General features: G+C 32.9%; 1 protein-coding gene across 1 annotated transcript; it reads right to left on the reverse strand.

Annotated features, from left to right (window-relative positions):
* On the reverse strand, positions 1-14331 carry LOC140442751 (uncharacterized). Its single transcript, XM_072533724.1, has 2 exons — positions 13878-14331; positions 1-301 (listed from the first exon to the last, which is right to left on the reverse strand). Exons 1-2 carry the CDS (start codon positions 14156-14158, stop codon positions 73-75), a joined length of 510 nt encoding a protein of 169 aa, XP_072389825.1. The 5' UTR covers positions 14159-14331; the 3' UTR covers positions 1-72.
* Positions 14332-14927: the final 596 nt, after the last annotated feature.

Consider the following 14927-nt stretch of genomic DNA (forward strand, 5'->3'; position numbering starts at 1 on the left):
ATTCATTACTTTTTAATTTTGCTAAGCCAAATATTATTAACAATACGGTACAGAAATTTTATAGCAACTTTATTAATGACAGGATGCTTCTTCAGGAATTTTACGAAACTGATCGATAAGGACTTGCCAAGATTCTGTCACTTCTTCATGATAATCTACATTGTCGGAAAATTTCTTAATTTTGGCGGATATTTGTTCTACGTGAACCGATTCTTTCTTATGCAAATTATAGCATGCTTCGTATAAATCTTGACGTTTTAGCAATTCTTCTTCTAGATTATTTAACTTTTGTTCCAGAGTCCTAAAAAAGTCACAACATTATTTAGAGCATGTTTTTAAAAACAATAATTTATATTCTGTTGGTATTAGGTATGTAAATTAATTACAAAAAGAAGTCTCACATCTATACAAATGTTCACTAGCATTCGTAAGCATCTTATTAGTAGAACATGAAAATTAAAATTGTATTACTTTAACCCTTTCGCTAATTCATTTTTGTCTTTTAATTCCCTGTTATCCCTTTTAAGGGATGTGAATTTTACATTGTGGGCAAACGGAATATTATACCGTTAACGGTATATTTTAGAACAGGTCAATAGATTTAAGTACCTGGGATGTTGGATCGATAGCAGCCTAAATCCTGATCTAGAAATAAGATCGAGAATAGAATAGGCCAGAAAATCTTTCGAAAAAATAAAAAAAACTGCTTTGTGATTCTCGAATAAAACTCGAGTCTGGTCGACTCTTCTATATGTAGTTGAAACGTGGACCCTTAAAACATCAACCGTAAATAAATTGGAGGCCTTTGAAATGTGGATCTACCGGAGAATACTCAAAATTTCATGGACATCGCATACCTCAAACGAAGAAGTGCTGCATAGAATAGGCAAGGAAAGAGAACTTTTTAACACAGTAAAAGTTAGAAAAACATCATACCTAGGCCACATACTGAGAAATAATAAGTACCAATATGCCCAACTTATAGTGAAAGGAAAAATCGAGGGAAAGAGCGGCCTAGGAAGGAAAAGACTATCGTGGCTCAGAAACATCCGACAATGGACAGGTCTAAATTTTGAACAGCTAATAAAACAGCTGAAGATAGAGAAGAGTTTAAAATTGTAGTAGCCAACCTCCATTGAGGAGAGGGCACTTTAAGAAAAAGAAGGTATATTATACGGCCTGTACAATATATATTACACATTGTGAGTAAATTGTAGTGGCTCTTGTGACTGACTTTGTAAAATAAAATACAATTAAAAATCATATATCTGCAACTAATTATTTATTTTTATAATATAACATAAACAATTTGGTTTTTTTAAAATTCATAAGTGTATACTGCATTTTTTACAGATGAAATTGTTTCTAGAACCACATTTAGGAAATTTGCACCTATTAGAAAAGAATTTGTCATCTATAATTGGCAAATATCCAGCTTTACTTCTGCTGCTGGTCTAGATTATGTTTTTTGTTTCTTCTGTGATGGAGATGACGTCGATTCTCTTGTATCCAAAAGACGTCCCCGTTTTCTGGAGGATACTGTGTCTGATTTTATTAAAACTTTAGCGACGAATGCCCTGAAATATACCAAATCGAATATTTTTTTCCGGAATACCTAAAGTAATCGCCTTTTGCCTGTATTCCAGCCAGGCATTAGAACGAGCGATATCTATACTATGTGTAATCAAAAAGTCGCATTTATTAACGCCGCCCATATGTTGGTTATATTTTCTAATTAGTTTAGATCGTTTCACATTAATATTATTGTTCCTTATTTTTGTCCCACCGTTTACATCCATCTTCTTTTACTATACCCATGAAATTAGATGCCATGAGAACATTTATATTGTCAAACCACTGAGTGAGGACAAATTCTCATTATATATTGTTCAGCGAATCTACGACCTTTCTTTGAAATCTCATTTTCAAGCAGCAAAGTCGGTTTGCTAAATATATATATATATATATATATATTTGATGTGCTTCTTCTTCTTAAAGTGCCTATCCGTTGATGGCATATTTTACTTCTTCGACTGTAAATGGTGGTCCAGATTCGCAATTGGTGTTTGTTGTAATACCAGTGTTACTTCGTATATCTTCAAAAGTTTTTTCCACGTATTTGATCCAAATATCTCTTTAATGCTCTATTTCCAGTACTATGTTTCCCTGATTATCTGTCAGGAATCCAGTGTTCTTGTGTTTATATAAGCCTGCCGCTTCTTTAATCTTTTTATGGAGGTTAAATGAATCATGTTTTTGTTGTAATGACTCTATCTCTGTACACTTCGAGCTAAACCAATTTTCTTTTGCTATTTTAATAGCCCTTTTTATTTCGTTATTTATGTTGTTGTAGTAATTCTTATTATCTTTAGCGTTTATTCTGTCTTCCATCATACATAGAATCTCCTCCGTCATCCATTCCTTTTTATTTGTTCTTTCAGGTTTTAAGTATTTTTCTGTTATTTCATTTTATTTATTTATTTTATTTTTATGTTATTTTATTATTATTATTATTTTATTTTGATGTGCAAGTAACATAAATATTTTTATGTAGCAACAATTGCAATAAATTATAATTGGAAGAGTAGTTATCGAAAAAAAGTTGAACATTTGGTACTGCAATACTTTCAGATAATTTCAAATTTACTGACGCTGCTAATCCAACAACTTTTAATTGATTTTTGTCCAGTTTCGTTGTAGTCTCTTGATAAATAAGAAAAGGTTAAATTAAACCACTGGAACCACACAAGGTCAAAATTTTAATACCTCAACGTTTTGACTTTTTGCCACATACTGCTTAATATTCAAATGTCCTTTGAAGGATACCATTTGCTCGTATATGCATAGTTCAGTTTCTATTTGGATCTAATTATGTCATACAAAGATTGTACCTTCCAAAAGCGATCCTGATCAGTTTCACCAACATTTATTCTTTGGGTATCTACAAAATGTAAATAAGTCCTTAGCGAATAAAACCGATTTATTGGCATACTTTCAGAAATTTGTGGCACTTGTAATTGTGAGCTCCAATAAAATTTTATACGTGGATAATGTAAATTCCCCATCAGTATGTGAATTCCAATAAATTTTTTTGGTCCGCCCACATTTGTTGGAGCATACTTTCTCATATTTTGAACTGCAAACAAGTTTGTATTTTCTGCCATTATTTCAAATATAGCATCTGTGAAATATTGTCTAAAATAAAAATATGGACTTTCAAGCTCTACGATATCATCTTGCTGTTAAGTATGCCAATTGTACTTTGGGGTCTTATAGTGGTCAATTTTGCGCCAAATAATATCTTTATTTTTACTCAAATCATTGTTTTCCAAGAATATACCAATAATTGTCTTTTTTAATTCTACTCTTCCTTTACTTTCTGATGTAGTTGCTCCAGCATCTTCAAGATGAGGTGATCTTTTCTGATTTTTAACTAATTCGCCTAAAAAGTATATCAATTTATTTTTATTTCACACCAGTTATAAATCATAAATACCTTCTGTATGCTCTAAACTTCTTCCAATGGAGAGCCCTTGTCATCAACAGCAGAACGAATAACTTCTCTGTTGTCTGTACTGCTTTCCTTCAACGCATTATTATCATCACTGCAAACTTCTTCCTCCCTATCCCCCAAGTATAATTGTCATTATCGACGTCACTAAGCCTGTCAATGTCTGATACGCCCGCCTCAATTAGCTCTGTTATTTGTTTTTCATTTAACGGTTTTCTTTTACTTATTTTTATATTTAATAATGCAAAATAAAAGAAGTGTAAACAACTGTAAATAACGTGTGGTTTTGTACCATACCTGTAAACCTCCATATTTTCACACTGTACAATATACTGTCCACTAATGTTTACTCAAATTTAGAAAAAACAAACTAACTGGACGGAAACTATTAAACGCCATCTTACGTCGAGACACTGATTTAACCATTACAACAACCTAGTTCCTTGAATTTAATTGTTTTACTTAAAACTAATTAACCCAAGATGAAAGCAATTGTTTGAAATTAAAACTAATATGTGTAGGTAAACTATAATGTACATTGTGAATAAAGCGGATAGAAACATCTGGCCACGTCGTTTCGATATCAGTAAGTAAAGTGATGTACAATATTGTATTGCACACCGTGAACGAAAGGGATAATAAAAGAATTATTTTTGTTTTAACTCACGTACAGTTTACTTTACCTTTTTTTTTATTTTATTAGAGCACTACAAGAAATAAAGAAAAAGTAAGACGATGATATCTAGAGAAGTGAAAGCAATATGAGGGACTGAGTGACAGGAATAAGTTAACTAATGAGATTATTTAATGAAATTATGGAAGTGGGACAAATTCCAGATGTATAAAGAAGCAGTATTTTAGTACCAGTGTATGCAACTAAAGGCAGTTTTCAACCAAGTACAAATTAAAAAGTCATAAAAACATAATTACAGCATGATAATATGGAAGGGATGATAATCTACATGAGAAAACTGAAATACACGATTATCAGTTTGGATTTATGCTAGCGTTTCTCAATTGGTGGGGCGCACCCGCCTAGGGGGACTGCATTCTGCCGAGGAATTTCCGACGCAATTTCATTTAACATAATAAGAGCCGATTTTTTTTATTTTACTCTTTTCGGCGTCTTTTTCTTTCATAACTATACTTGAATCTTTTCACTGAACTCTATGTTCGTTTTCCAATGCGTGTTGATTTATTTGATAATTTACCCACATACCTAATCGAATGAATTATCTTCCAATAAAGTCGTCCCAGAAAGCAACTCAAAAATATTGTTAATATCATTTTAAAGTCATCTACTTTAAAATGTGTAATATATGTCTGAATTGACAATATAAATGAATCAGATAAAATTAAATTATTAGAAGATTTTTTTAATAAGTAACAAAACAAAATTTGTTTAATTTATATTGTTTTGTATTTTGAGAACGATTTCCGAAGTGGAAATCGAAACGTCAAATAAACTTACATATTTTAAAGTCCATCCATCCAATGGCGCTACAGCCCAAATCGGGCCTTGGCCTCCTTCAACAGGCTTCTCCAACCATCTCTATTTACCGCTGTTCTTTTCCATGAACGCGTTCCCAGGCAGTTCCTGGCATCCTCATCGACTTCATCTTCCCATCTCTTTTTAGGTCTTCCAACAGGTCTTTTTCCCTGCATTCTTGCATTTAATAATTTTCTGGGGATTCTATTCTCATGCATGCGGACCACGTGCCCTGCCCATCGTAATCTCTGCAGTTTAGTATGTTGTGCTAGAGGTGGTTCGCTATATTGCTCGTATATTTCTCTATTGTACCTAATTCGCCAGTTGTTGTTTTCACTTATTGGGCCCAGGATCCTACGTAATATTTTTCTTTCAAACACATCTAATGCATTGGCAGATTTCTGTGTCACCACCCATGTTTCGCAACCATAACTTACTATGGGCCTGATTATTGTTTTATAGACCCGGAGTTTTGTTTTCCGGTGTACGTCTCGCGATTTGAATATGTGGCCCATCGCGAAATAGGCTTTATTTGCCAGCACAAGCCTTCTATTTATTTCCGGTTCTTCTTCATTATTCATATTCATTATGCATATTTTAAAGTGCTTCACCTTTAAATAGCCATTTCAGATATTCTGTTTTTGTCCTGCTTTTAATAAACCTTTTTCTTCGAAAGCTTGTCTTCACTGTTTTTGTTTTGGTACTAAATCTCTTTCAGTGTTTCCTACCAATGTACCTAACACTGTACCTACCTAAATTAAGCTTCAGGTAAAGTTACACTGTATTATCCCTGTTACCTGATTCTGATAAACAGTAATCATCATTTTATTTGCCTTTATCCCTATTCGGGTCGACCTCCCTAATTATGTATTGTATATATTCTTTTCTTGCTTCAGGTAAAGTTACACTGTATTATCCCTGTTACCTGATTCTGATGAACAGTAATCATCATTTTATTTGCCTTTATCCCTATTCGGGTCGACCTCCCTAATTATGTATTGTATATATTCTTTTCTTGTTATAAAATAATCTATTTGAGACTGATTTTGTCCCCTTTTGTATGTGTTAAGTTTTCATTTCGAAAGAATGTGTTAACAGTGGCCATATAAAATAATAATTTAATTTCTAATTTCATCATTTCTCGTTTCGAAGCATAGTCCTTCATGTATTACTTCATATCACATTAAAATCACCTCCTATATTGACTTAATCCTCCAATGGAATATATCTAGGTATGTCTCCTAATCGATCATATAACATTTTTCTTTCATTCTTTTAGATCAACTTGTGGAGCATACACACATACAACATGCAACACTTCTTTATTAAATACAAATTTCACTAATATTATTTTATTAGTCGTTCTTACGATTGCTACTAGGTTATTTTTTATTTCCCTCTCAGCAATTATACCAACTTTCTTCCTAGTGTTACTTTACCTTACATATCAAAATTTATATCCTTCCCCTAGTTCTTTCGCCTTTTCTCCTTTCATCTCGTCTCTTAAATGCAAACAATTTGTAGTCTCCTTCTTTTATGGGAATCTACTAACTCCATACACTTACCTGTAATTTACAAAATTCTAAGAGCCTTCCTGATGTTTCTAAACTGTAATGGTATTCCCCCTAAAATAGTCCTCACCCTGAAGTCAGAACGGAGGCTCTGTTTGCTTCCGGAACATTTTAGCTTAGGAGTTGCCATCACTTCTATATATTTTTTGTTATATTGGAGAAGGTCTATTCATTATTATTACCGGAAAAGGTTTTCGGATATTTAATAACTGAATACCTTTTCTATCAGTATCATGTCCTGCACGATTTAGCCAACCACCTTCAATGCAACCAAAGTTCAGTATTAGCTTATTACTCAGTAAAGCACACATCTGCTTACATTTTTCTGTACAGGCCTAGGAGGCTGGTACTTTATCTAGGATACAACATAACATACTTTGTATGGGATACAACATATTATCTATTCAGTATTAATCAGAATAAATAAGGACCACGCATTAAGCTCTGATGCAATCCTACTTTTAAATAAAATTTATCAATTTCTCCCATACCTGTGGTTATTAATCACTGACACATATCTCTTACAATTTTTACAATATTTACTGGAGATTGCACATTTCGAGGAGCTCTATGTTAAACTTTAAACATTTCTTCTATGTTAAACTTTTTTTTACATATTGTGGTTTCTTCGCATCCGTCGATCAATTACTTTTTCCCATATTTTCATGGTTTGAATAAGTACGGGCATGTATTTTGTGCCTTGTTGAATATCTCCTTTTTTAAATAGGCACTAACGTACTGCTTCTCCAATTGTCTGTTCATTTGTACTGGTCAGTATAACAAACCTGGTAGCCAACTTGGTTTCGTCTCTCCTAAGATGCACTAACCCAGAGATGCCATCTAGACCAACTTCTTTGCATTTACAGAGACAGTTAAGATTTAATTTCACTATAGTGCTTCCACTATTCTATTATACATATTTCATCCTCTCAGGATTCTTCAGAGCGACTGTGCAGAAGCCCTAAACGTGAAATCAAACCCATTCCGTCAAAAGAAGTAATGATAAAATAACTTCATACAGACGCTACGGCGCCATCTATTTACTATTTTTGAAACCAGTTCACTAAAGGTTCTTGCCTAGATAAATTTATATGTAATGGAATGCAAATTTAGATTCCCTATGTCACTTCATTCATCGCCTGTTTTGCTTTAAAAATTGTAGAAGGTGGAGATTTAGGCAATAATCTGAATTTTGGGTTTCGAAAACTAAGAAATCTTCTGATTTCGACTTTTTGTTTTTATTCTTTGCATTTCTTAATTTTTAAAGTGCCTATGTAATTAACTCGTTTGTTATTTTGGTGACCATTGTTATTGCTATGTCTGTTAGTTCAACTGGTTTTCTGTCGAATTATTCATTTATTAAACTATCAAAAGTATTTTTTTTCCATCGCTTTTTGGCATCTTTTTTATTTTTATCTAAACTATTATTGTAATATTTTCGGCTTCGACACATCTAACCTGATTAAATTTTTTGGTTTCTTTGCTTGATGTTAGCCTGGTATCATGTTGGTTATACATATCTTTATACACTTCTGCTTTAGCTTTTGCTACTTCTACTTTCGTTTCTTTTGTAGCGATCTTATAATTTTAAAGCTCTGTGTCCGACCAATTTTTTACATAGTTTTATCCTTCATTTTTTCTTAAACTTTACTTTCAAACCTGTTATCTGAGGTTTGTCAAGTATTTCAATTGCAGTATCTAGAATAATTGCAGCCGTTTTCAAAATTATATTAGGAAATCATTTCATGTTCTAGTTTATTTTTCTATTATTTTTACCCGTATACTATTTGCACCCGCTTACATTTTTCAGTACAGTACATAATTTCTACCGTAAGGTCTGTATCGTTACCCATATCCCGCCATTGGAAGGCACAGATATTGTCAGATTTGTAAAGTCACAAAGACTAAACTGGCTTGGTCTAAACAGAACAAGAGGAAGGCCCCGTAAAAGATGGATAGACGACGTAGAGAGGGATCTTAAAACCATGAACATCAGGCAGTGGCGAAGGAAAGTATCCGACAGGGCAGAATGGAAGAACATTGTTAAGCAGGTCAAGACTCACAAAGGGTTGTAGCGCCATTAGAAGAAGAAGAAGACCTGAAAATTTACAAAGGGGAAGGTATTATAAAATGACATAGCATGTGAAATGACATGTACGGTTTTATGTGACAAAGAACAACCGAATTATATGTTGGCACTCCATTTGGTTTGTAACTATGATACATCAAAGTTAACCTTAAAAAATTATTTTTACTGGTGTAAGAGTTTTAATATATCCTACAGTAAGTTACTTTTTACTGGATCATACTATGTATTTTAAAGTAAACCCAACGCTAAGAAATAAGTGTAAGTATATACTACAGATACACATACTCGGAGTTGTTGTTGAATGTCAGATAAAATAATTCGGTAAGAATAAAGAACCACGTGGTGTTGCTGATAAAACGACATAGTTATTCATGAGGGAAAAGTGACTATGTCATTTTACAAACAAACCTAAAATGAATTTTTAATTAAAAACTATCATTTTTGTTTTTTTTTTTAGTTACATTATGGTGGGTAAACGCAGAAGAATATCAACCAGACAATCGTGGGATGAAGCAGGGCAATGCAGAACGATATTAAGGCTGTAAAATTTGGTCGAATGGGATGATTACAAGCAAGCAAACTCTTTAATGTCCTCCAAGCAACGTTAAGACGAAGAGCAAATGACGTAAACCAAAGAGCTAAAGGGTGCGCAAAAATGTTGGGACGTTTTTCAACCACGTTTAGTGACGATGAAGAAAAAAAATTTGTTGAGCACATACTGTTAGTAGATTCTAGAGTCTAGATTGTGATAGTGGCTGAGAGGATTTATTCGACATCCTGAAATATCTTTAAGGCAACCTGAAGCTGTGTCTGAAGCTAGAGCTATGGCATTTAATAGACCTAACTACAAAATTTTTTTAATATGTTGAAAATGACTCTGGAAAAAGAGAAAGTTGAAGTTCATCGCATTTATAATATGGAAGAAAGTGGTTTGTCTACAGTAAAGGGGCTTTCAAATATTGTTGCAAAAACTGGATGAAAACAAGTTGGATCGTTGACCTGCGCCGAAATAGGTCAGCATGTAACATGTGTCTGTTGCATGAATAATATAGGTAATTTCGTGCCACCAGCTTTGAGTTTCTCTAGGAAAAATAGAAAAGAGGAATTTCTAGATGCTTTACCTCATGGGTATTTGGGATTATTTCCGAAACTGAATTTGGTTAAGGTATCTCTCGAATCAAAAGTTTTATTGCTTCTGGATGGAATGAAATCATTGATATTTGCCAAAAAAATGAAATAATTATTTTATGAATGGTGAAAAGGTTGCTGGTTTTTATATACATTAGGTACATTATATGTTTTTATTAAAATGGGTAAAAGAGAATCGGCTACCGGTTTCGCTGCTTACAAACTTTTACGGCATCTTCAGGCCCTTAGGAAACTAAGGCCAAAATACATGGTGTATATAAACAAATGTGTATATGACAAAACAAAAAAATTATTATTATTTGAGTAGTACAGAGAACTTAATCAATAGTCAGTCAATTGTGACAAACAGATAGAATAAAGAAAGAATGAAGAATGGGAAAGAATCTGCTTAAATATTGAAACATATATAGGAGGTACAAGAACTTCGGAGTCATGGAAAGTACTGAGAGGATTGAAACAAAACTCAAAAGAAAAAATTAAATTGGGAAATATACAGGACAAAGAATGGAAGGGCTACTACAAGGAACTATTAACAGAACAAACACCACAATTCATTGGAAAAGAAAACAGGCGAAGACGAAGCAGGTTCCCACAACAAGAAATAGAAATAACAGATAGGGAAATGAGAACGGCCATAAAAGCAATCAAAAATAAGAAAGCACCGGGACCTGGAGGCATCTCACCTGATCTTATAAAATACGGATCAAAAAAATTACACCGGATGATACAATGGATATTTCAGAAAGCCATAAATGGAGAACAGCTTTCAAAGGAATGGACGGCGGCATATATGACATCTATATTTAAGAAAGGAGATAGAAAACGATGCGAAAACTACAAAGGAATAAGCGTAATATCATCAATAGGAAGATTATATGGGAAGATACTGCGAGAAAAGATAGAGCAAGCGATAAAAGGCAAAATCGGAGAGGATCAGGCAGGCTTCACGGCAGGAAGATCATGCATAGACCACATATACACACTGGAACAACTGTTGGAAAAGAAAAAAGCAAAAAATAGAGATCTACACTTGGCATTTGTGGACCTGAGAAAGGCGTATGACTCTGTACCAAGGTCAGAACTATGGGAGGCAATGTACAAATTAGAAATACAGACGGAACTTATAGAAGCTACAAAAGCTCTGTATAAAAAAAATAAAGTGTCCATTAAAATGGGAACAATAATCATAGGAGACTTCACCACAACAAAAGGGCTCCTGCTGGGTTGTTCCACATCTCCAACCCTATTCAAAATATACTTAGAGAAAGCCTTGACTACATGGAAAAGAAAATGCGAAGGCATGGGAGTACCGGTACGGAACAAATACCTATATACATTAAGTTTTGCAGACGATCAAGTAGTGATTGCACAAGACCAAGACGACCTCAGCTACATAATGAAGAAACTACAAGAAGAATATACCAAGGCTGGCCTAGATATTAACCTCGCGAAAACAGAGTACCTATCTACAAGTGAAGAAGACATAGAAGATCTACAGATTGATGACAACGTAACAATCAAAGAAAAGGATAAATTCAAATACCTGGGGTTTATAATCACGAAAAAGGCAACAACAGAGGAAGAAATTACACAAAGATTAGGACAAACAAGAACAATAATCCGACAACTTAACTCAGTATGGTGGGATAGACACCTAAATATGAAGACAAAAACGCAGATTTATAAAACATTAGTGCGAAGTATTATGACATATGGGGCTGAAAATTGGATCATAAACAAGAAAAACAGCAGTAAGATAGTAGCAACAGAGATGGAATGCCTGCGAAGATGCTGCAGAGTAACAAGAATGGATAGGAGAAGTAATGACGAAATAAAGCAAAGAACATCAGTAGAAACAGACATACTAACATATATAGAACAAAAAAGACTAAAGTGGTATGGACATGTAAGAAGAACTAGTGACAGCAGATGGATAAAGAGAATAATCGAATGGAGCCCCATAGGAAGGAGGAAAAGAGGACGACCCCGGAAATCCTGGAGGAACGAAGTAGACGACGCCATGAGTAAGAGAGGACTAAACGATGGAGAATGGAACAACAGAGAGAGATGGAAACGGTTGAGCGAGGGAAGGCAGTGAATACTGTAGAATCCCTAAATATATATATATAGATAGAATAAAATAGAATAGAAATATGTATGTGGGCTTTAAATTTAAATTAGATATTAAGATTTTATAGACCAGTTTATTTGTTTTGTCATATACACATTTGTTTATATACACCATGTAAGTATTTTAGCCTTCGTTCTTGTGGGCCTGAAGATATTGTAAAAGTTTGTAAACATCGAAACCGGTAGCCCATTCTCTTTTACCAGCTTTAATAAAAAAAACTATAACGAATTGTGAGTAAAAGTCATTTTTCTAATATTTATGAATTATTTTATGCTTCTCTGCTCACTGCACAAGTCGTATCTAGCCGCCTGACGTTTCTTTCTTTGGTCCCCTGAAAGCATTTTATAACCACGAATGTGCACTATGGTTAAAACATCATCCAGGATGGGGTATCACACAGGAGCAAATCGGCAAACTTTTCAATTCTGCTTACGAAAAAGCAGCAACAATAAAAATACTACAAGCGGCTGTTTAACAACCTGCATTTTTCCATTTAACCCATGGATTTTCTCAGTCGAGTTTTTTGAATCAGCCGAGACCACAAATAGAATATTATAAATAAGCAGTACAGAAGAAAATACGTCTAATCTGCCAGAAAAGTTGTTGAGAAAATAAATATAAGAAAGTATATAAATATACTTAATTATAAATAAAGAAAATAAAAATATATAAATAAAGAAAATGAGACCAGAGGTGATCAGAAAGATAACACAACGAAAGAAAATATACCTTCAAAAAAAAATAAGTACACTGCACGACATTTTACCAGTGCCTGTAGGAAGTGAAACTAGAATAAGAAAGTCTAGACAAACAATCTCCGGAATTTTAACAACTACTCCTAATTTGGAAGAACTCAAGCAGAAGGAACAGAAGAAAAGACATGAGAATGTTCAATGATTTAAAAGGAACATTAAGCCAAGTTCTACTGCACAAACAGAAAGAGAAGAAGATATGTTTGCAGCCGAAGATAATCATAATGATGTGGCTTGTCTTTACTGCAATGACTTATTTGGAAATTATCGGTCCATGGAGTGTTGGATTAGTTGCACAAAATGCAATAATTGGGCATATTGTAAATGTGCCGGGGTGTGTTCATGTTGTTATCATTTGTTGTGAGCATATATGTCATTTTACACCCACATGACTGTGTTGTTTTACATGATAGATGTTTTATAAAATGACAGTGGAAGGTTTTTAAAAAAATACTTTTTCACAAGTTTTTTATAGAGATGAGATATTTTGGTTTAAGTATATGAATAAAATGTATTTAAAGAAATGTATTACATTTTTTTCAGATCAATATTTGGAATGGTATCTTCAAAAAAATGTCTAAAATAAAAAGTATGTCATTTTAGGACACCTTCCCCTAGATAATTAAAATATACAAGGAACCATTTTTAAATATTGTATGTAGTTACGGCTTTTGTGGTGCGGCTTAAGTGCAAATGTATCACCAAATACGAAGAATTGTGGAGTGTCATGTTACTGTAAAGAGTAGAAGGGAAAAACCAACTAAGACGTGGTAAGATATGGTTAAATACAAAACATATGTGTGAACAGAATTATCATTGGAATAACACACAAGATAAGAAGTTAAAGAAAAAATTAGTTACGAAACCTGGTTCCGCATAAGAGTATTTGCAAAAGTGATATTTTCACCTTATGCAAAATCCATTATAGAGATTTATTAAATGGAATGAAAGATCATTAATTTCTTATTGGTATAGTCTACCGTTTGGCATGAAGTGGGAGCAAACAGTATTATTCAAGGCGGGCTGATGATGGGTATATTATTGATCCAAGAGCTTATGTTTTAAAGAAAATAGTTTCATCCTTAATATTAGATTAAATAAAAAATATCGTACATATCATACTATAAATGAAAATAAAAATTTGTAAATATATTTTTATGCTACTATAAGCCTAGAACAATTTACCTTCGTTCTTGAAAATTGTGTGCTAGTTCACGTTCTATATTTAAAAACAACATATTAGTAGTCCTAGAAATTTTCTCAAATTCCTCGTCTTCCATTTCTACATTAATTGGCAAAACTTGACAATTTTTATAATCGTAATCTCCCATGCCACATGCCTCTGCTTTTTGCAGTTTTTGCTCCTCTTTATGTATTGATGAATCTTCCAAGTTATTATTTTTGCGTTTTTCTGCACTTATTAAAGGTTTAATGTAGTCGGACATTACGCCTTGTATATATTTCATTTGACTGATTTTATGGTTTAAAAAAAATGTAAATACACAGTTATTATTGATTTGTCACATTGACAATGTGGATAAATATAAATTAACTATAATCGAAATTAAAAATATACCATTTTTCAAAGTAACAACGTTGCACCTCACAATTTATATAAAGTGACTCAATTACTGTGGTCAATTATGTTTAAAATTTCCAGAACGTCAACCTTAGAGTTCAAATTTTCCTAATACAGCTAATAATACGAAACACATACGGAACTGCTCGATCTTTCATAGGCGTCAACATGGTATAATAATTAGAAAAATGTAATCGTCATTAGATTGAGAATTTTAGAATTATATTGATTAAATACCCAAAAAAATTTGTTATTATTAATAATATAAATTTCATGAAATAACTCTTTAACTCTAATATTCCACAAGATAATAATTTTAATTAAATAGATTAGACCATGGACGTATAAACATATTTTCAGCGATACGTGAATAAGATATTTTAATAAAAAATGTGACAACATTTGAAGGTGCTGAGAATGTGACCTAGTCAAATAATTTTTGGCTTCACATTTTTATGTAAATAACTGAGTCCATCTGTGTTTATACGTCCATGGATTAGACAATGGTACGCAACTGATATGGGAATACTTCAAATTTTAATGACAGTTCAGCGTGTGGCAAAATTGTTTAAATTGTTGCCGCTTTTTTATAGTAAGAATTTTGTTTATGTTTTGATTTCTTACAAAATTTGTTCATAATATATTATATATTAATA

Source organism: Diabrotica undecimpunctata, chromosome 6, assembly GCF_040954645.1.
Source record: "Diabrotica undecimpunctata isolate CICGRU chromosome 6, icDiaUnde3, whole genome shotgun sequence".
Classification (NCBI taxonomy): Eukaryota; Metazoa; Arthropoda; class Insecta; order Coleoptera; family Chrysomelidae; genus Diabrotica; species Diabrotica undecimpunctata.

What these genes read in the sequence shown, in the direction of transcription:
- LOC140442751 (XM_072533724.1), bottom strand. Translation starts at nt 14,158, where the DNA reads ATGAAATATATACAAGGCGTAATGTCCGACTACATTAAACCTTTAATA. An exon ending in CACAATTTTCAAGAACGAAG is followed by an intron (nt 302 to 13,877) that starts GTAAATTGTTCT and finishes TGACTTTTTTAG; the next exon opens with GACTCTGGAACAAAAGTTAA.